The sequence below is a fragment of the Giraffa tippelskirchi genome, chromosome 5 (assembly GCF_054371585.1).
Source record: "Giraffa tippelskirchi isolate mGirTip1 chromosome 5, T2T-mGirTip1v1.2.pri, whole genome shotgun sequence".
NCBI classification, from domain to species: Eukaryota; Metazoa; Chordata; class Mammalia; order Artiodactyla; family Giraffidae; genus Giraffa; species Giraffa tippelskirchi.
Genome location: NC_137279.1, coordinates 177,666,776 through 177,688,421, shown reverse-complemented (window position 1 = coordinate 177,688,421; position 21,646 = coordinate 177,666,776). Strand labels below are relative to the sequence as shown.

General features: G+C 40.6%; 1 protein-coding gene across 35 annotated transcripts in view; it reads left to right on the top strand.

Moving 5' to 3' along the window:
• LOC145506844 (phosphopantothenate--cysteine ligase) overlaps positions 1-21,646 on the top strand; it is a 116,224-nt gene that overhangs the window by 78,575 nt on the left and 16,003 nt on the right. For 18 of the 35 annotated variants that reach the window (XR_014054379.1, XR_014054378.1, XR_014054383.1 and 15 more), the window contains 5 exons: positions 5,298-5,477; positions 8,805-9,014; positions 10,585-10,739; positions 14,335-14,497; positions 20,640-20,752. Coding sequence is in view for 30 of the 35 variants with exons in the window: in XM_081492265.1 (XP_081348391.1) it covers positions 5,298-5,477; positions 8,805-9,014; positions 10,585-10,739; positions 14,335-14,497; positions 20,640-20,752 (821 nt within the window). In the remaining 5 variants the exon portion in view is untranslated. Of the gene's footprint in view, positions 1-5,297; positions 5,478-8,804; positions 9,015-10,584; positions 10,740-14,334; positions 14,510-20,639; positions 20,753-21,646 lie in introns of all 35 variants that reach the window. The other 17 variants (XR_014054382.1, XM_081492264.1, XM_081492266.1 and 14 more) reach the window with 1 other exon arrangement.

Here is a 21,646-nt window from a genome sequence, read left to right as displayed (position 1 = left end):
TTCCTCTGGTCAGCTGTGGATAAAGGTTTAATTTTTAATATCACTGTTAGCACTATCTGATGAGCAATATCATAACCATGCCATGAATGTTAATAAAATAGCAGTCAAAATCTCAGCTGAGCCCATTCGTTGATGCATTTTATTATAAAGGGTTCTTAGGCTCTGCCAGTTCTCAGCAGGAAAGAATGCTGATGGATTGTCATTGTCGGCACTGGGCAGGTAGAATAGGGGACAGCAGGATTTGTGCCACATTTTGAGTTCCTGGTACCTAGCTTGATATACAAAATACATTGTTTTGGTGGGAAAAAGGCCACAGACTTGGAATTCTTTAAAATATGGCTATAGCTATTTAAAGAGGAGAGTGAAAAAGCTGGCTTAAAATTCAACATTCAAAAAACTAAGATCACGGCATCCGGTCCCATCACTTCGTGGCAAATAGATGGAGAAACAATGGAAACAGTTACAGACTATTTTCTTAGGCTCCAAAGTCACTGTGGACGATGACTGCAGCCCTGAAATCAAAAGATGCTTGCTCCTTGGAAGAAAAGCTATGACAAACCTGGACAGTGTATTAAAAAGCAGAGACATCACTTTGCCAACAAAGATCCATCTAGTCAAAGCTATGGTTTTTCCAGTAGTCATACACAGATGTGAGAGTTGGACCATAAAGAAGGCTGAGTGCCAAAGAATTGATGCTTTCGAACTGTGGTGCTAGAGAAGACTCTTGAGAGTCCCTTGAACAGCAAGGAGACAAAACCAGTCAATCCTAAAGGAAACCAACACTGAATATTCATTGGATGGACTGATGCTGAAGATGAAGTTCCAATAATTGGCTGCCTGATGTGAAGAGCCAACTCATTGGAAAAGACCTTATGCTGGGAAAGATTGAGGGCAGGAGGAGAAGGAGGCAACAGAGGATGAAATGGTTGGATGGCATCACTGACTCAGTGGATGTGAATTTGAGCAGACTCTGGGAGATAGTGAAGGACAGGGAAGCCTGGCGTGCTGCAGTCCATGGGGTTGCAAAGAGTCAGACATGACTGAGTGACTGAACAATAAACAGTTGCTATTTATTAGCAGTCTGCTTGCAGGAGAAATAAAAGGAGTGACTATATCTCAATTCTTTTACCTCAGTTCTACTGATTCCCTCTTGTACAAATTAAGATTTCCCTACACACACCTTTCTAGGAATTATTTTGAGATCCACAGAGGGATAATCTCTAAACCAACTCATAAGTAAAGCAATTTCAAAAAACTGATAATATACCTTTTGAGGAGTGATTCAATATACATTTAGAAAATAAGAAAGAAAGAAAGTGAAAGTAAGAAAGTGAAGTCGCTCAGTCGTGTCTGACTCATAGCGACCCCATGGACTGCAGCCTACCAGGCTCCTCTGTCCATGGGATTTTCCAGGCAAGAGGACTGGAGTGGGCTGCCATTGCCGCCTCCCATCCATACATGACTACTGGAAAAACCATAGCTTTAACTAGATGCGCCTTTGTTGGTAACGTAATGTCTCTGCTTTTTAATACACTGTCTAGGTTTGTCATAGCTTTTCTTCCAAGGAGCAAGTGTCTTTTAATTTTATGGCTGCAGTCACCATCTGCAGTGATTTGGGGGCCTCCCAAAAATAAAGTCTGTCACTGTTTCCATTGTTTCCCCATCTATTTGCCATGAAGATTAATTTATTCAGTTCAGTTCAGTCGCTCAGTCGTGTCCAGCTCTTTGCAACCCCATGAATTGCAGCATGCCAGGCCTCCCTGTCCATCACCAACTCCTGGAGTCTACCCAAACCCATGTCCATCGAGTCGGTGATGCCATCCAACCATCTCATCCTCTGTCATCCCCTTCTCCTCCTGCCCCCAATCCTACCCAGCATTAGGGTCTTTTCCAATGAGTCAACTCTTCGCATGAGGTAGCCAAAGTATTGGAGTTTCAGCTTTAACATCAGTCCTTCCAATGAACACCCAGGATTGAACTCCTTTAGGATGGATTGATTGGATCTCCTTGCAGTCCAAGGGACTCTCAAAAGTCTTCTCCAACACCACAGTTCAAAAGCATCAATTCTGCGGCGCTCAGCTTTCTTCACAGTCCAACTCTCACATCCATACATGACCACTGGAAAAACCATAGCCTTGACTAGACGGACTTTTGTTAATATTAATTTTCTCTAATTTACCCTTTCCCATTACTTGAAGAATCTTTTCTCAATACTTGGTGGGGGTGTGTATGAAAAACTATTAAATATGTAAAAATTCTATGAGAAATCTGGGAAAATAGCCATTTTGTGAATGAACAAATCTATATACCGTATAGCCACATAAACAGTAATTTTCTTCCATAACAGTGAATCTGGATTATTGAAAGAAGTGTAAGTTATTCTTATTCATTTATTCAACCAGTATTAACTGAGTATCTGTGATGTGCCAGGCCCTGTGTTAAGGTACATACAATAGTAAATGAGATAGATATGGGCCTCATGGGAAAAAAAAGATTCACATTTCCCAAAACATTCACACGCATAATATTTTATTTATTTATTTAAGCAAGCAAGAAAGAAAATACATATTTTTAAATTTATTTATTTTTTATTATTTTTGTTTGTTTGCCTGCACTGGTCTTCATTGCAGCATGCAGCCTCTCTAGTTGCAATATGTGGAATCTTAGTTCCCCAACCAGGAATCGAATCTGGGCCCCCTGTATTGGGAGCATGGAGTCTTATCCACTGAACCACCAGTAAAGTCCCAGAAAATACATTTTAGTCGGATTTTTGTCTGCAGTGCACTGTGCAGTGATAATTTCAGAACCTCTTTCTGTGCATATAGCTCTTTGATCATCTGACAGCTATAGATTGTTCTACTTTTTAGTTCTTGTGTGTGTGTATGTGTGTGTGTGTGTGTGTGTGTGTGTGTAGTTTTTAGACTTCACTGATGTTGCAAGATTATGGTGCTGGTACTTTGCTACTTTCCATGTGTGCTGCATCTTACTAATCTCATAATGTGCAAATTTAGGTAGCTATAAACACCTAAACTTTAAAGAATGCTTATAAATGGCAAATACATAGTAAAAAAAATTGTGCGAGTTTCTATTATGAGTAAGTATGTGAGCTATATTGCTCATATGTCTTTTGTGACATCATTTGTGGCTGCTGATGACCTTTAGGGCTTAATTTCTGTTGTTCAACAGTATTCCAGGTGAGGTTGCAATAGCTGAGTTCTAGATATTACTTTCCCACTATTCTTGAAACACATTTGAACCACTGTTAATTGTCTTAATTTTGTAGATTTAATATGTAGTTTCGCATTTTTCACTATGCCCTAGGCACTGTACTTAATACTCTGTGTATATTAAGCAATACAGTGAGGCAGGAATATTATTGTTGCCACTTTATAGATGAAGAAACTGAGGCTTTGGAGAGGTTAAATAATTGGCCTAGTATGACACTTTGTGGTGGAACCTGGGTCTGTCTCCGTTACAGCCTGACCTTTTAACTGTTTTGTCATCTGCTTCTCTTGCTGACAGACTCACAGAAAGCATATAGTTCTCACGTCAAGCTAATTTTCTAAGGAAGTCTGGTGAGCTGGCTCCCAAAAGCCTTCCCAAGGTGTCTTAGATTGAAGATGAAAGTGTTAGTCACTCAGTCATGTCTGACTCTTTTCGATCCCATGGACTGTAGCCTGTCAGGCTCCTCTGTCCATGGAATTTTTCAGGCAAGAATATTGGAGTGAAAAAAAAAAAAAAAAGAATACTGGAGTGGTTAGCTATTCCCTTTTCCAGGGGATCTTCCGACCCAAGGTTTGAACCTGGGTCTCCTGCACTGCCGGCAGATTCTTTACCATCTGAGCCACCAAGGAAACCCCTCTCCTAGATTATTGTGGTGAATTTATCTGGAATTGACCCTTAGGCTTGCCCTCTCCAAAACTTTAATGTAATAGCTCCGTTAGAATAGATCTGAGTCATGAGGATACATTTACATTAAACCAAATCTTCTAGACTACTGGATAAAATTAAAATGTCCATCAGTTATTCTTCTAACAATGAATAAATATCACTTGAACATGTTTAGATAACAGTGCATTTATCCATAGCAAGCTAACTAGGGATCTTAGACACTTGCAGCTCTAAGACAGACAAGTTGGATCCAGATTGCCTTTTTAACTAACCCAAGACCAGAACCAAAAGGCTAACAGGACTTGGGGAATTCACTGTGGCAATTCTGTTATAGCAAGATAAACTAGAATAACGATGTGGCCTTTTCAGAAAATCTTGTACAGGAAGCACACTGGACCAGGACTCAGGAAACAGATAGTATCTTATCTATTGAACTGAATAAGGTCAAATTCTTTATCTACTCAGCACGCCTATATGTGCCTACCTTTTAGAAAATCTAAATAATTCCTCCTTTGGTCATGAGTTTTATTGTGCCAGAGAGGCCTGGCAGGAGAGTGTGGTGTTGAAAAGTAACTGAAAGAGAATCATCATGGAGTAAAAGAAAAGCGATGAGGAAGCCTAGGAATTTAGTATCTCTTGCTAAATGTTCTCTTCCCCTTTCCTAACAGACACTAGACATATGCACACGTGTGCACGTACACACACACAGCTTCCACACATACATTCACACTCCTTCGTATACTGATAGTTTGAACGCCCTGTATTTTCTCAATTTCATTTATTTATTTATTTTTGACTGTGTTGGGTCTTCGTGGCTGTGAGGGCTTTTCTCTAGTTGTGGCAAGTAGAGGATACACTCTAGTTGTGCGCGGGTTTCTTAGAGCAGTGGCTTCTCTTGTTGAGGAGCGTGGGCTCCAGGGTGTGTGGGCTTCAGTAGCTGTGGCTCCTGGGCTCTAGAGCACAGGCTCAGTAGTTGTGGTGCACAGGCTTAGTTGCTCCAGGCATGTGGGATCTTCTCAAATCAGAGGTCGATCCTGTGTCTCCTGCAGTGGCAGGCAAATTCTTTACTTCTAAGCCACCAGGGAAGCCCTGTACTCCCTGTTTAAAGCCTGTTTTGCTCTAAAACTGTCCACACTTCTGTTCCCCTTCATTAATGTGAAAAATAAGAAAGTTAATTTTCTATGCTTAATTGCTTTTGTTCACATAACTTCTTCAATATTTTCACTCTGAGTTTAATTATATGAACATGTACAACTAGCCATACATGTAAAAAGAGTAATTGGTTATAGTGAAGCTAACTCCAAAAACATTTATGTATGACGAATCACATTCTGACAGCTGGAACCCATGTTTTACCAACATTCTTTCAAGTTGTCCATGTTTCCCTGGTAAAACATTTCCTTTAGTATCCATCATCTGAAGGAAAACTGAAATACTGGCAGCAAGAGGATACACAACAACTTCACCAGAATTTGCACCGGCTCCAGACTCTATGCAGCTCAGCAGAAAAAGAACTTCGATATGAGCGAGGAAAGAACTCGGACTTAAAGCAACATAATAGCTTACTTCAGGAAGAAAGCATTAAGGTAATTCCAGTGGGGGTATCCTTCATTTAAGGGTCTCAATTGCTCAACTGACCCCAGGAATGAAGGAATCTAACTTCTGCAACTTGGTAACTCATGATTGAGTCCCCAGATGGGTAGTCAGCGTCAGCGATCTGGTAACTCCATCCTTCAACTTCTCCTTACTGAGTAGGCGCACACTTCAGTTGTTTCTCTGCTGCTAAAAGGTTGTGTGTGTTGTAAATGTGAAAAACTTATAAGTTTTTTGAAATTATTACCTAGGACATTTAGCACTTAATAATTTCGATGACCTGAACCAAATCTCTGGTAGCACTTCCCTGGTTCTCTCTCTGGACATATTTATTCCTAGTAGGTGCATTCATTTTTTAAAAGATTTTTTAAATGTGGACCATTTAAAATGTCTTTATTGAATTTGTTACAGTATTGCTTCTGTTTTATGTTTTGGTTTTTTGGCCCCAAGGTATGTAGGATCTTAGCTCCTCCACCAGTGATCGAACCTGTACTCCCTGTGTTGAAAGGCAAAGTCTTAACTACTGGACCTCCAGGGAAGTCCCTAGGTGCATTCATTATTATTAGTTGAATCAAATATCAACTGCCCTAAGGTAGAAGCCATGAAAGAGCAAAATTGTTCTTCTTGACGTGAGTGTATCAAAAAGTTAGAGGAACATCCCCCAAACTCACTTATTTTACAATAATCTATATAGAACTGCCACCTACAGATTCAAATAAATTTTATGAACTACAAAATGTTCAAACTGAACCACCATGTAAAATGGTATTTTCTTTTAATTATGGTTCAATTCTGTAAACATATATTAGGGACCTAGTTTCTGTAAGCCCCTATTTAAGATTCTGGAGTTTAACATTCAACAGATATTTATTAAGCATCAGTGTAAACACAGGGCAGGCCATCTCATCAATACTGAGGGTTTAGTGATAGGCAAAATGGACACAAGTCTTATCCCCTGGTGCAGGGATCAGCAAACTTTGGCCTATAGGTAAAATCCATAGGCACGATCTGACTTGCCTTTTATTTCTGTAAATAAAGTTTTATTGGTACACAACCATACCTATTCTTTCACATATTATTGATGGCTGCCTTTGCACTACAACAGCAGATATGAGTAGTTCTGACAAGAGACCATGAGGCCCACAGAGGCTAAAGTATTTACTGTCTGGTCCTTTATATGAAAAACTGGCCACCCCTGGTGTGGCAGGATCAATGACCTTATTTAAAAAGTGACATAAAAATGGATTAAGAAAAGTCCCTACTTTTTAGGAGCTCACAATCTGGTAGGGGAGATATAGAGGAAAACAAATAGTCATTTATCTCAAACTTCTAGGAAAGCCCTTCTAGAGAGGTCTAGAATTCCAGGATTGTTTAGATACACTTCTTCCCTAACCTCTTCATTCACAGTTTTTTGAATATTAAATATCATATTCTCTCAAGCCTTTGTAGTTTTAAATTAAATTCCAAATCTTTCTCACATTTCAAGACAGCCTTTTACCTTTCCCTTCAAACACCTCTCTTAGATCATTTTAATTGTCTGCTCTGACTACATCTTTGTCAAGGTACAATGACCAAAACAACAGATCATAACATCTTAAATATGGTTGGCACTCTATAAATATCAGTATTTGTTGATTAGTGAACAAGTCCGTCAGGGATGGGTAAATGATAACTTGATAAAAGGAGAAGGTATTTTTTGTTGTTTTGAATCTCCTTCATGGTAGGGTAAAATTTTGGCCATTTCATTGATGAGACTTTAGCCTTTGGGCTGATGCCTTAGGCCAGGCACCTAAGCAGAGTTATATGCAATAGCCAGCTACCTTATAGTGACAGTTTGTCCACTTTATCTATTATAAACCTCCCAGTCCTGAAGGGTCAGCATTTTATAGATGAGAAAATTGTTCAAGGTGGCAAAGCTGACAAATTGCAGAGTCAGAATTTAGTACCAGGCCTATTTCTGTCTTTCCCTCTCTTCAGTTTGGGACACTTTGGAAACTCAGCTTTGCAAACTTAGAACTTTTAAAAATCTACTCAGAGATGTTTGAACTCTGGGCCTCTGGCTAATATTAGGCATACTTATAAGACTGGCTAAGGAACCAGAATACAAATGTGTTGCTTTTAAACCATTTTATTGTGAAATGTACCACTCAGAAGGCTTCCCCAGTGGCTCAGAAATAAAGAATCTGCCTGCAATGCAGGAGACGTGGGTTCTATCCCTGGGTCAGGAAGATCCCCTGGAGAAGGGAGTGGCAACGCACTCCAGTATTCTTGCCTGGAGAATCCCATGGATAGAGGAACCTGGCAGGCTACAGTCCGTGGGGTTGCAAAGAGTCAGACGTGACTGAAGCAACTGAGCACACAGGCATATACTGCTCAAAAAGTACAGTTCAATTTATGGTTTTAAAGGAACACTGGCTGCAGTGTGGATAACAGATTAGGAGGGACTAAAAATGGAGGTGGTACAACCAGTGCTATTGCTGTGGTCCAGGCTGGAGATGATGATGATCTAGCAGAGGCGGTGACACAAATGACAAAAATGGATGTGAGATGTGTTGCGGGGGTAGAGTGATAGCACGTGCTGAATAGACTTACGACGGTGGAAAAGGAAGGCTCAAGGATGACTCTCAGGTCAGTAGCCTGAACAAAAGTTTGGGTGGTGGCATCCTTTACTGAAATCAGGAAGACTGAGAGAAGGACAGTTTTGGAGATACGGGCAGAATCCAGGTGTTCCACTTTGGCGTATATTGGCGTAAATGTGGTATTTTTAAATCATGAGAATGAATCTAGAGAGAGAATGCATCACTTTCAAGGAAGGCCTAGAACAGTCCACTAATATTTAGAAGTTGAATTCACTAGAATAGTCTACGAAAGAAACCAAGAAGCAGCAGCAGTGGTAAATGAAAACCAGGAGAGGTGGTTATCACAGACTAAGAGAGGAGAACTTTCTGAGGTGGAGGAAGGAACTGCTACTAACAGATCGATTGCCCACTGGACTTAAATTCTGGCAATGGGAAAGTCAGTAGTGCCCTTGGCAAAAATAGTTTCATGAAGTAGTGGGATTGAAAGCCAGCTTGGAGTAGACTGGGAAAAAAAAAAAAAAAAAAAGGATGGAAACTATTTAGACCACACATGTATAGAAACTCTTAGGAAAATTCCTCTGTCAAGCTGCCAGCAGCTCCAGAGAGGTAACCAGCCACATGACATTGGTATTTGTCAGCTCTTGGGGGAGACTACACTTCTTTGAAAGCTGCTTATTCTGGCTCACGTTCACATTCATCCCATGCTTATTTTTGTCACTTGTCTTTATTACCCACCTCTAGATCAAAATTGAACTCAAGCAGGCCCAGGAAAAGTTATTAGACAGCTCAAAGATGTGCTGTTCACTCACGGCTGAGTGGAAGCACTGTCAGCAGAAAATCAGGGAACTGGAGCTGGAAGTACTTAAACAGGCTCAGAGCATTAAATCACAGAACAACCTACAGGAAATGCTGGCTCAGGAGAAATCTAAAGTTGCTGATGCAGAGGACAAGGTAATTATCCTTACACTTAATAAATATCATGCCCTGGATACTACTACTGAAATTCTGTTTCCCTGAGGATTTTAAGAAATAGATACAGTGCAAACGATAAAATTCTAGGGGTTTTTTACTCTCCCATGCTTTCCTCTTTTGATGTCACCTGTTCCTACGGTTCCAGTAAATCTGAGACTAAATGACTTTCATTGTATACTTTCAAATTTTAAAGGACTTAGTCTTCTGTCACTTGGATTGTTTATTTATTTGATTTTTAGTTTGTAATTTTTGGAGGGAGAGGCGTTAAGGAATGAACCCTTTTGAAATGTTACCCCTGCATTTTAGCCTGCCAAACACCAGGTGGCAGTAGTATGTAACGCTTGCACATGTTCTTGGTAGGTTTGTCTGAAAGTCAAATCTTAAGTAAAAAATAAATCATTTCATCAAACCACATAAATATAAAGCAAACATCAAAATTAGATGATAGAAATCTATCTTAAACTCAAAAACTCAATGTTGAGCTAACGAAGCCAGTGCAAAAGAGTTCATACTATGTAATTTCATTTATATGAGGTTTAAGAATAGACAAAACTAAGCTATGGTGATAGAATAGTGGATATCCTTATGAGGGGGACATAGAGAATCATCTATGGTGCTGAAGTATTCGTTATCGTGGTCTGGAAGTGGTGGTTATGTAAGTAAAACTTCACTGAGTGTGTGCAAGTTATGGGCATATTGTCATATGTATGTTATTACTCCATTAAAAAAGTAACTGGCAAAATTGATAAAGATTAGTAAAATTTTAAAATTTAGACAATATAAATATTGGTACTGGATTTTGTGCAACAGGATCACATGTTCTGACTGCAGCTGGAAGAGTAAACTAGTATAGACACTTCAGAAAGCAATTTGGCATTAGTATCTAGTTAAGTTAAAGATGTATATATACCATACAACCAACCCAACACTTCTACTACTAGGCATAAAAACTAGGGAAATTCTACTGCATTCTGCTGCACACATGTATCAAGATGCAACATGCATGCTCAGTCACTTCAGTCATGTCCGACACTTTGCAATTCCATGGACTGTAGCCCTCTTGGTTCCTCTGTCCATGGGATTTTCCAGGCAAAAATACTGGAGTGGGGTACCATTTCCTCCTCCAGGGGATCTTCCCAACCCAGGGATGGAACCCAAGTCTCCTGTGTCTCCTGCACTGCAGGCAGATTCTTTACCTCTGAGTCACCTGGGAAGCCCCAGTATTTGTTTATATAAACATAAATCAATCTCTAGAAGGGTGGACAAGAAACTAATACCAGTGATTACCTATTTGGTGGAGGAAAACTGTAAAAAAGACAATATAAGAATGGAAAGGAGATTTTATAGCTTAGTTTACCCACACACACTAAATTATGTGAATGTATTGCATATTGCAACAATTAAGTAATTTTAAAATTAAAATAAATCTAGTCACACTCTTCAGATGAGATTTTTATGTTAGTACTACTGTTTGCTATCTATATGGTATTTCCCTAATTGGAAAATACATCACACTTAAAGTTTTATTTGTAAACTCTTTTCATTTAAGATTTTGGATCTGCAGCAGAAATTAGAACATGCTCATAAAGTCAGTCTGACAGACACTTGTATTTTGGAGAAGAAGCAATTAGAGGAAAGGATAAAAGAAGCAATAGAAAATGAAGCTAAAATAAAGCAACAGTATCAGGAAGAACAACAAAAAAGGTAAGAGGAGCAAAGATGTCATTTTTCTGTGGGCTAACCACCCCTGAGTTTACAAGCAGTGTCAATTTACCACTGCATTTCCTCTGTGTCCCCACTGAAGTAAACTCAATTACAAAACTGCATATATGTGTGTGTGTATGCGTGCTAAGTGGCTTCAATCATGTTCGACTCTTTGTGACCCTATGGATCGTAGCCTGCCAGGCTCCTCTGTCCATGGGATTCTCTAGGCAAGAATACTGGAATGGGTTGCTATGCCCTCCTCCAGGGCATCTTCCCAGCCCAGGGACTGAACCGGTATCTCTTACATCTCCTGCTTTGGTAGATGGGTTCTTTACTACTAGCACCACCTGGGAAGCCCCACATCTATACATGGTGATATATATGTATATGTGTGTATGTGTATACATATGTGTATATATATATATATATATATATATATATATATGTATCACTGTATTCTGATTGTTTATTTTCTTGCTTGCCTTTCATTCTAGAGTGTGGCATTCTCAAGGGCAGGGATTATTTCTTGTTCTGGAACATGCTTGGTGTACCAGTAAATCTTCTTGAATGAATGGATTGCCTATGAAATATGATGCCCTGGGATCTGCTTTTCTAACTCTTAACACAATTGGCACAAAATGCAGACTAGAATGCGGTTGCTGTTTTGTATTTATCAGCTGATTTCCTTAAAAGAAGATCCAAGTACTTTATAGGCATCTTAATCATTAACAAGCTGATAGTAGTTAAGAGCTGTCTTGTTTTTTTCTAGAAGGGTTTTGATTATTATTAGGATTCTTACTAAAATGATCTTATATACCCTAAACTTCAAGTCATGGGCATATTGTCATATGTATGTTACTACTCCATAAAAAATGTAGCTGGCAAAATTGATAAAGATTAGTAAAATTTTAAAATTTAGACAATATAAATATTGACACTTCTGTGGCACTCAGAACATGCGTCTTAAGAAACTACTTAGTAGTTTTAACTACTGAAAAGATATCTAGCCATTCACATAAATTGTTAAGCTCAGAAGCTTTACTTTCAGCTCTGATTGAAACCTCTAGTATAGGACTTCCCTGGAGGTGCAATAGTTAAGACTCCACGTTTCCACTGCAGGGGTCGCAGGTTCGATCCCTGGTCTGGGAACGAAGATCCCACATGCTGCTCCTCAGCACAGTCAAAAAAGAAAAGAAACCTCTAGCATAGAGCCCGACACTCAGTAGGTGCTTAGCAAATATGTTGTAAGTAAATGAATGTTTGAGTAAGTGAATAGATGGATGTTTGAGTGAATAGTGAATTCACTCAGGTACGATAGAAAAATACTTGTCTCACTGCCGCTTCTACCAAGATGACACCCTTCTCCTGTTGTAATACAGCTAGCTCCTGAATAAACTACAATAATTATACCTTTTAAAGCACTGCTCACAAAGTTAGAGAAAGCCCTAGGGCAAACATACAATGAGGCAAAACAAAAATAATGAATGGTAAACAAACTTCTAAATCAAGGGACAAATAACACTATTAGCTCCAGGTTCAAGAGAACCCGAGGAAGTTTGCCATAAGGTGTGTGTGCTCACTTGCTCAGTCGTGTCTGATTCTTTGCAACCCTGTGAACTGTAGCCCGCCCAGCTCCTCTGTCCACAGAATTTTCCAGGCAAGAATACTGGAGTGGGTTGCCATTTCCTACTCCAGGGAATCTTCTCGACCCAGGGATTAAACCTTCCTGTCTTGGGTCTCCTGCATTGGTAGGTGGATTTTTTTTACCACTGTGCCACCTGGGAAGCCCTGTAAAATACATGTGAGTGAAGTGAAAGTCACTCAGTCGTGTCCGACTCTTGCGACCCCATGGACTGTAGCCCGCCAGGTTCCTCTGTCCATGGGATTCTCCAGGCAAGAATACTGGAGTGGGTTGCCATTTCCTTCTCCAGGGTAAAATACAAGTAGTCTACAGTAATTTTAAAATTTCTCTTTGACACGTACTGTTTAAATAGAAATATGTTTAATATCCAAATATTGTGCTTTTGTATCTATTTTTCTGTTATGGATTTATGGTTTGATAATATTAAATAGTTGTATAGCATTTTGTTACATAGCTATATCATAATTTGTATGAAATGTTTTTAGACCTTTTGCTGATATAAAATATTTTGTAATTAATATCCTGACACATGGGTCTTCCCTGGTGGCTAAACAGTAAAGAATCCACCTGCCAATGCAGGAGACATGAGTTAGATCCCTGGGTCAGGAAGATCCCATGGAGAAATGGCAGCCCACTCCAGTCTTGCCTGGGAAATCCCATTGACAGAGGAGCCTGGCGGGCTACAGTCCGCGGGGTCACAAAGAGTCAGACATATCTCAGCGACTTAACCACCGCCACCACCATCCTGACACATAAGACTTTGCAACTATAACGAAGTATGAGAAGGGTTATACAAGGGAGATTTAGTATGCTCAGGTAACACGTAGCAGGGACACCTAATTTGGTCCAGGAAGCTCAAGAAAGCCTTCCTCAAAGAAAGCTATGTAAGTTGAGAGTAAAGTAGTTGTTATGGGAAAGCTAAGTAAAAAATATCAGATAAAGGAAGACATGGAAGAGGAGGAGAGGGACAAGGATGGAGTTGCAGGGGATTAATAAATGTGGAGAATGACTTGTTTGGGGAAGTGAAAAATTTTCATTTTGCCTGGAACAAAATGTTTGGGGGTAGAGGAAGTGGCAAGAAAATGGAGCTAGAAAGGTAAGTGAGCTCACAAGTCGTATTAAAGAATTTGGGGGAATTCCCCGGTGGTCCAGTGGTTCGAACTCCATGCTTTCACTGCCAAGGACCCAGGTTCAATCCCTAATTGGAAAACTAAGATCCCACAAGTCCAAAAAGAATTTGGACTTTTTCTTAAGAGTAAAGGAGGACATTACAGCAGTGTTAACACATGTGCATTAATATCAAGTGTTTGTAACTGACAGCCCTTTATTAAAGCAAGATGAGGGGATTCAACTCATAAAGCAGCGTGGACAAGCACAAGGACTATAGAATTCAGAATTAGAGCCCTACCTCCCTCTTGCTGTAGCTGTGCGACCTAGAACAAATTAATTAAGCCTCTCTGTGCCGCAGCTTCCTCTGTGTTGTTGTTGTTGTTCAGTCACTAAGTTGTGTCCTACTCTTTGTGACCCCATGGACTGCAGCACACCAGGCCTCCCTGTCGTTCACTATTTTCCAGAGTTTGCCCAAGTTTCATGTCCATTGAGTTGGTGATGCCATCCAACCTTCTCATCCTGTGCCACCCTCTTCTTTTTGCCTTCAATCTTTCCTAGCTAGCATCAGGGTCTTTTCCAATGAGTTGGTTGTTGGCGAGTTCCCTTCCTCTGTGAAATAAGGACAATTGTTTCTTCTTAGGGTAGTTTTCAGGAAAGAGAAAACTACGAAAAGCTTCCATCACAAAGGAGGTTGCTTTGATGTTGGCCCATTGTGGACCGCTACTTTATCTCACTGAACAAAAAAATTCCCCTGTGCCCAGTCTAACAATTTTAGGTCAAAGAGTTTCTTTTGCAAAGCTCTGCAATTCACAGTGTGATTTAATATACATTAATTGCCTTAAGGAAACTCCTAGATCAGAATATGAATGAACTACAAAAGCAAGTGAAAATCTTACAGGAAAAAGAGAGTCTGCTGGAAATGACCAGTTCTCAGCAACAAATCAAACTTCAGCAACAAAAGGCCCAACTTAAAGAACTGGAAAATGAAAAAAGAAAATCTGAAGAGGTAAGAAGACAAGTAGGTATGCTTCTCAGTTTTCCTATTCCCTTAGGCCTAAGTAATAGTTAATAAGAGCTAATAATTCTTGAATGCTTAGCACTTTACCCATTAAGTTTAATTAGGATTCAGACAGGGAAGCAGAATCTACTCTAGCTATTTCAAGCAAGAAGGAATTTAACACAGGGAATAACATGCTTACAAAACTGTTGGAAGGGAGAGGTAGGGGTGAGTAGGTCAGAAAGAACTGTTGCTAGTTTTCAATAAATCCAGAAGTTCAGAAACCACAGGGAAACCAACCCTTGTGGGAGATTAGCAGGAACTCTCCCGAAGTCCTTTCAAAAGTTTCCCTCTTTCATCTACCTGATAGTGTTACCAGAAACTGGATTTGCCTCTTGGTGGGTGTCAAGCCAAGAGACACAGCCAAGTCAATAGATCAGGAGAAGAAAGGATTTATTTGCAGCAAGTGAAAACACCAGGGATCTTTCCCAAAGCAGCATCTCCTCAAACAGCAAAATTGGGGAAGTTTTAAGCTAAGGATACATGCATATTCGTGAAGGAGCTTGAGCAAAGCAGAATTCAGCATAGAATTGGGGCAAAGGTCCCGAGTCCAGGCTTTAGTTGATAGAAGTCATGAGGGTCAACATCATCCTTCTGTCCTCCACCCAAGTGGGGGCCTTAGTTCCTGCTGAACTCAAAGACATGTATCAGATTGCTATATATTTCCCTTGAGGAGGAACTAGGGCTAGTTTTATCACTGAACTATTGTTTCTTGACTGCTTTTGCTTTTTCCTTCGCTTCTTCACTTCCCTTAAGATCATAAACTACTGAGACCTGTTCAGGGACAAACATTGTGGCCAGGTTTAGATCACAAAATGGGTTAAGCCAAAAATGTCTTCCCTTATGTCAAGAAATCATGCCTGGTTCTTTCTCTGGGGACTCCCTGCCCTGTCTGCTTACAGTAGCACAAGAGGAGAATGGTGGCTTTTCCTGTGCCTTCCCCCATGCTTTCCAAACTGTGTACAAGTGCCTCTGATTTGCAGAAACCAAACTGGAACTCTGCTGTCAAGGGAGTTTGGGAAATGTCATTTTCAGATTTCCAATCTTGCAGCACAGGGGAGACCTTAGAAAAGGAAGGGTCCTGGTGAGCAATGTCACCGTCTACTTTGTATAAGCAGCTTCCATTCAAACCCTTTTACCCATATTCAACCTTATAAACTGCAGGAAGAATAGTATGCTTCCACTGAGTAGAATGCACTGTCACTCATGCAAATGAGGATGAAACAGCACAACTCTGATTGGGGCTTGAACCCGTTGTCTTAATTGAGATCACACACCTGTTCTCAGGACTTAATAAAGCTCAGGTTCTTCTGTCTTGTCTCAGAAAGAATTCAGTCAGAGACAAAGTGATAGGTAAGAAGTGGATTTATTTAGAGAGATACACATTCCATAGGTAGATTGTGGTCTGACTCAAAAGGCCAGAGCGGCTCTGAAAAACACACTCCACAGGCAGAGTATGGACCGTGTCAGAAGGCAAGTAGTCCAGAAATATGGCATAGTTAGTTTTTATGGACTGAGTAATTTCATAGGCTAATGCTGGGAGGATTAGTCCAACAATTTTGGAGAAGGGGCAGAATTGGGCCATACCCACTGACGAGTTTTTGTCCTTTTATGATTGGCCTTGGAACTGTCATGGCACCTGTGGGTGTACCATTTGCCTAATTACAGTGAGCGTATAATGAGGCTCAAGGTCTAGTGGAAATTAAATCTTCTGCCACCTTGACCCTAATAGTTTCAACCGTTTTTGTCATATCTTCAACAGTTATGTCATTCTTTTAAAGGTTGTGCCCTGCTTCCTGTTTCATTGATGCGCTTAACTTCTTGAAGTCCCAGCAGTGTCTGTGGTCATTTATGGATAATGTAATTGCTACTTCTTCAGTCTCAATCCGCATGGATATACTAACTTTAAAACTTAGTTATAAATTAAGTACCAATAATACAATAAATTAACTACACAAGTTAAATAAACACATGTTTTGGGATATAGGTTGGAAAGCCATTCCCATTCCAGCTCTTGGTTTCTTTCCCATATTCTGGCTCTGAGAGAAACCACAGCATATATCAATCACTGGTTGAAAGTTTAGACATCATCTTATAGGACAACACTGAACCCCAAAAGATGTTGTCACCTGGCCAGCATCATACCTACATCTTCCATAGGTCTTTCCACTGTTTTGCAGATTTTGTTTTTTTCCCCTGATAGTAGGATATATGATGAGAGCAATGACTTTGTTTCACTTCTCTTACTTTAAAATGACTTTCTTGTTCAGGAACTATGTTGAGTAGTAGTATATCATGACAGGAAATAAATAATTTGGAAAGCCCACAGATGGTAGTTCTGGCAAAAGCACTGTGGACAGAGAAAGATAATCCATGTCTAAAATGAGTGTCTCTTTCACTGAGGACAAATTGCTGTTCTCTCCGTGGTGGAAGAGGTCCAGTATAATAAACCTACTATCCAGTGACTGTCGCCCCCTCCCAACAGTGGATGGTCCCATATCAATAGCTCAACATTGATCTTTGCTTTTGGCAAGTTGAGTAGATTAGCCTTGGTGACCCCTTGTCCACTTTGTACATGAGCCCAAATGAGTAAGCACAGAAAGGATAGAAAAAGAGGCTAAGTGACATCTACAGAATGTACTGTTTTTTTCCACTTGATTATTGAGGGCTGCCTCTTCTGTAGAAGCCCTCTGCTGTGGAAAAGCACATGAGGCACATATATGTTCACACTCTAGGCTTGTGCTGTCTAATATTATGACAACTAGCCACTGTGGCTATCTAAATTTAAATTAAAAATTTAGTTCCTGAGACATACTAGGTACATTTCATGTGCTCAGTAGCTGCATGCAGCTAGTGACCACCCTGCTGGAGAGTGTAGGCACAGAACACTTCCACCAGTAGGACATATTTTATCAGTCTTCCAATATTATTCTTTCCAAATTCCTGATCATCTGGCCAAACTATTAGAAACTTTCTATGAGTTAGCATTGGTCCATGCCTCTGGACATCTCTCTTTCCAGGCAAAGTGAAAACAAACTTTGCCCACTGAGATTTCCCTTCCCACTAGTCTGAAGGACCACCCCTCAGTTGGGGCTATCATGCCACAGCAGCCCTATTTCAAGTGGTTGCCATGTCTTATACAGAATCATAAGTACATCAGGCCCAAATTATTCTTTCTCGGCTAACTGGTAATACATAACTCCCCATGAGGCCATAGGTTTGGGTTGAGAGAGGTGGTGATACAATAGAAGTAAGTATCACGTGCTCATGCAGCTTGCTCAGTCTTTTCCATAGCAGTTCTGTTTGAGGACGGAGTACTACTGCACATGCTCAGCTCAGTGCTCAGTGGATAATAGAACACCTCGTTTCAGGAAAGGCAGCTCAGGCTACTCGACCCTTTCTTTCTCATGGCCAACCATAAGGGATGAGAGGAGAGATGACTCTCCTCCCAAACCCTAACATTAAACTAAAGCTTTCCAGAGGCTCTGTATTGTTTCCTCATCTGCCACAGAAACTTGGAGCAAATTTGGGTCTGCTGGATCATAAAGCCCAAAGGGCAGAGCAGTTTGCACCACAGCCTGGCACAGCGCAGCTCTTTGTCTTGCTTTGGGCACCACTAAAACCATACAGCCCTGATGGTTGCTTGATAAATGGGCTGAAGGAACAAAGGTGGTATAAGTTGATTCTAGACTCAGAAGAGGCTTTCTAAGAACTTGGCCTTTTCTAGCTTCAATAGCCCTCATGCATCAGGTTGGAAAGCAAGCAAGGAGAATCTGCTCTTCCATATTGTCTAGGCTGACTGCACACTCAAGAACTGGGAAATTCACAAACTGAGGAGCGTCACGAACCCACTAGACCCATCGTGAAACCTATACTGGGCTGCTGAGTCTCTGCAGACACACTCTAAGACACTCTGTGTGTTCAAACTCCATTTTCCACCTGACTTCCTCAAGTCCCCACTCTGAATTCTGAGCCTCAGTTGCATTTTGGGTTCCATGCTGCTAGTGCTGACTCAGAACCACTGGACTGTATGTCATTCCCCCCAAATCTACATAATCCCCTTTCTCCAATGCCCTGTCACCTGGGTGAAAGACCACAGATCTCTTTGAGAAAGGCTTGGGAGAAGATCACATGCTTGTGGCAGTGTTACACACAAGGTTCTTCCTGAAGAAAACCTGGCTAAAGGACCCTGGGTCTGAACTGGCTCAGGTCTGAGGACTGAGTAAGAGGCCATTACTCTCTGTTGTTGTCATTCAAATTGGGCCTCTGTTCACCAGACCCAAGTGCATTTATTTATTTAAAAATACAACTCAAGTAGAACTTTAATAGGCTCTTCATCTATTTTATTTTTTTTATTTTTTTATTTTTTTTTCTGTTTCATTCACTTTATTTTTTTTTATTTTTGAAAGTAAAGTTTTATTGAAACAAATCTATGCCATTCATTTATGTATTTTTTTTTAATTTATTTATTTTAGTTGGGGGCTAATTACTTTACAGTATTGTAGTGGTTTTTGCCATACATTGACATGAATCAGTCATGGGTTTACATGTGTTCCCCATCCTGGACCCCCCTCCCACCTCCCTCCCCATTCCATCCCTCTGGTGTTCATCTATTTTAGTTCTGTAATCACTGTGATCAGTTAACTACAACCAATGATTGCTATGAGTCTAGCCATTTGGTTTTATTTCTGGCCCTATTGTCTAATAGCAGTACTAATGCCCACCTTGTATCAGGTATTAAGCATTGTGCTTGACTTTTGACACTCTGCAGTAGCATCACCCCCCATCATAAAATCAGGGCTCAATTCTAATGTTGGCATCTCCCACCATCATCCTCATAGGAGAGCGTTATGGAGGATTTCAAGGAAGCTGGTGCTCACCCGTGTACTTGGCAAAGCCTTTGTGAAAGGAATGTCTTCTGAGTCATGTGAGGGTCATGATGAGTTGGGTGAGCAGGTCACCTATGATAAATCTACTACAAACTTCCTATCTACTTAAGACTCTGGATTATTTCTTCTCACTCAGTATGGCGTTTGAATATCATTTAACCTTGGTCACTGTTGAGTCCAACTTTCAGTCCATCAACCAAGCAAACTATTAAAGTCACTTTAGATGTTTAAATTAACACATTAAACCCTGAATCTCTGTATCCATCAGGTCAATAAATTCAGCCTGTTCAACATTATATTCCTTTCTCCCTAGTATAAACACGCTAGGAATACAGTCCTATGTATATTCCTCAGGTTTCTGCCAATTTAACATCATAAAATCTTTCTATTCTTTCAGTATGGCAGTCCTCCTAGGTCAGTGACTATACTCAACTCCTTTTCCCCAGTATGTGCTGGGATCTGACTCTCGTTGTAGGATTCGAGGCAAAGACAAGTGGTGGTGGTGTAGGGGTGGCTCTTAAGAACAACAGGTATCATTGCACAGGTAAATGCCCCAGGTGGAGTCAGCCGAGTCCTGGAGACAAGGGTGCTTAATCTCCTGAGACAGTAGGACTGCTTATGCTGATAAGAGGGGCTCAGTAGGGTTTTGAGGCCCAAAGTGCTTAAGGTTATTGGGATCCTGTCAGATGTTCTTGTTCCCAGTTCTCAGATTTGCATGTTTTCCCAATAAAACACTATTTTTCATATAAGAGATCTAGCAAGGCTATGAAGTCAATTTGTGCTCACAGTTCTGCAACCTACTTGATGAAATGTGGATTTGGATTTTGGATATATTGACCTGCTGCCTACATGAAGGAAGTGCCCTGGGTCTCTGAGTATGCCTTGTTCAAGTAATCAAACCCTGAGATGGCCATTTTCTCCTCTAGGGCTCATTAACTTGGTCAGATGTAGCTAACCACCCCCACACACTTTAGAGTTCTCAGACTTTTTATATAGGCTTACACAACTGTTGGAAGGATTGAGGAATCACAAGTCAGGAAAAGGAGCTACTAGCTTTCAGAAATTCTGGAGGTGCAAAAATCACAGGAAGCTACTATGGTTTCTGTAAGTCTTTTTTAGCAGAAAGGCTTTGCCCGTTTACATTCTCTCAACATCACGCCTTTCTTCACCAGTGTATTCTCATTTTTTAAAATGTTTTTCAGCATCTCAAGAGCAACCAGGAATTGTCAAAGAAGCTGTCTGTGTTGCAGCAGGAGAAGGAAGCTCTATGTGAAGAAAATGAGCACCTTTTGAAGCAGTTTGATCTCCATGTGAGGTAAACAAAAATAAGTTCCCTTTAGAGGAAAACTGTAGAGTAAAGCTCCTTCTTACAGAGCCAGCTCCTGAACTCGGCACGGGATGCTTGCTGAGGTGACTCTTCAAGAACACCAACACCATTGTCCTTCCTTCCCAGAAGTTCTATCTATTGGGCTTTTTCTAGGGAGGTGTGGGGCCTTATTTCTTCTCAAGAAGGGGGGAAGGGAATTGCTATTTATTGAGCTCTAGTGGTATCTAGCATCTTGCTCTTCCCCAAATACATCCCTCTGACTTGCCTTCAGGCTCCTTCCCCTCACATGCTGTCCTCAGTCTGAACCATGCTCTCCCCATTCCAACTCTTCCTTCTCAGACAAGCCTTCCTTGACACCTGCAGCCTGGGCTGGATGAGGTGCTCACTCTCTGTGTCCCTATAGCCTTCTGTACGTGACTGTCTGTGATTATTTAAGAACTCACCATGTTGTTCTGAAATAATGTGATTCACACCTACCTTCCTCCCCAGACTATAGGTTGTAAAGGACATGGGCCACAGTCTTATTCATCTTTTTATCCACAGTCCCTGGTATATAGAAGGTACTCAATAAAAATTTGTGTTCCCAGACTTCCTGCTCTTTCTTCCATTCCCTGGTCATCATCCCACCAGATTCCTCCCACTATCCTCCTCTCTGAAGTGTAGCATGGTAGTTCAGAGTATGGACTCTGGAGCCATATTGCCTGGGTACAATTCCTGGTTCTACTAGGAACTAGCTGTGTGACCTTGGGCAAGTTAAGTAACCTCTCTGTGCCTGAGGTATCTCATCTTTAAAATGGCCAAAACAGCCATTCCTTTCACATAAAGTTGTTGGGAGAATTAAATGATGAATGAATACATGTAGTAGAACAGTGTCTAGCACAA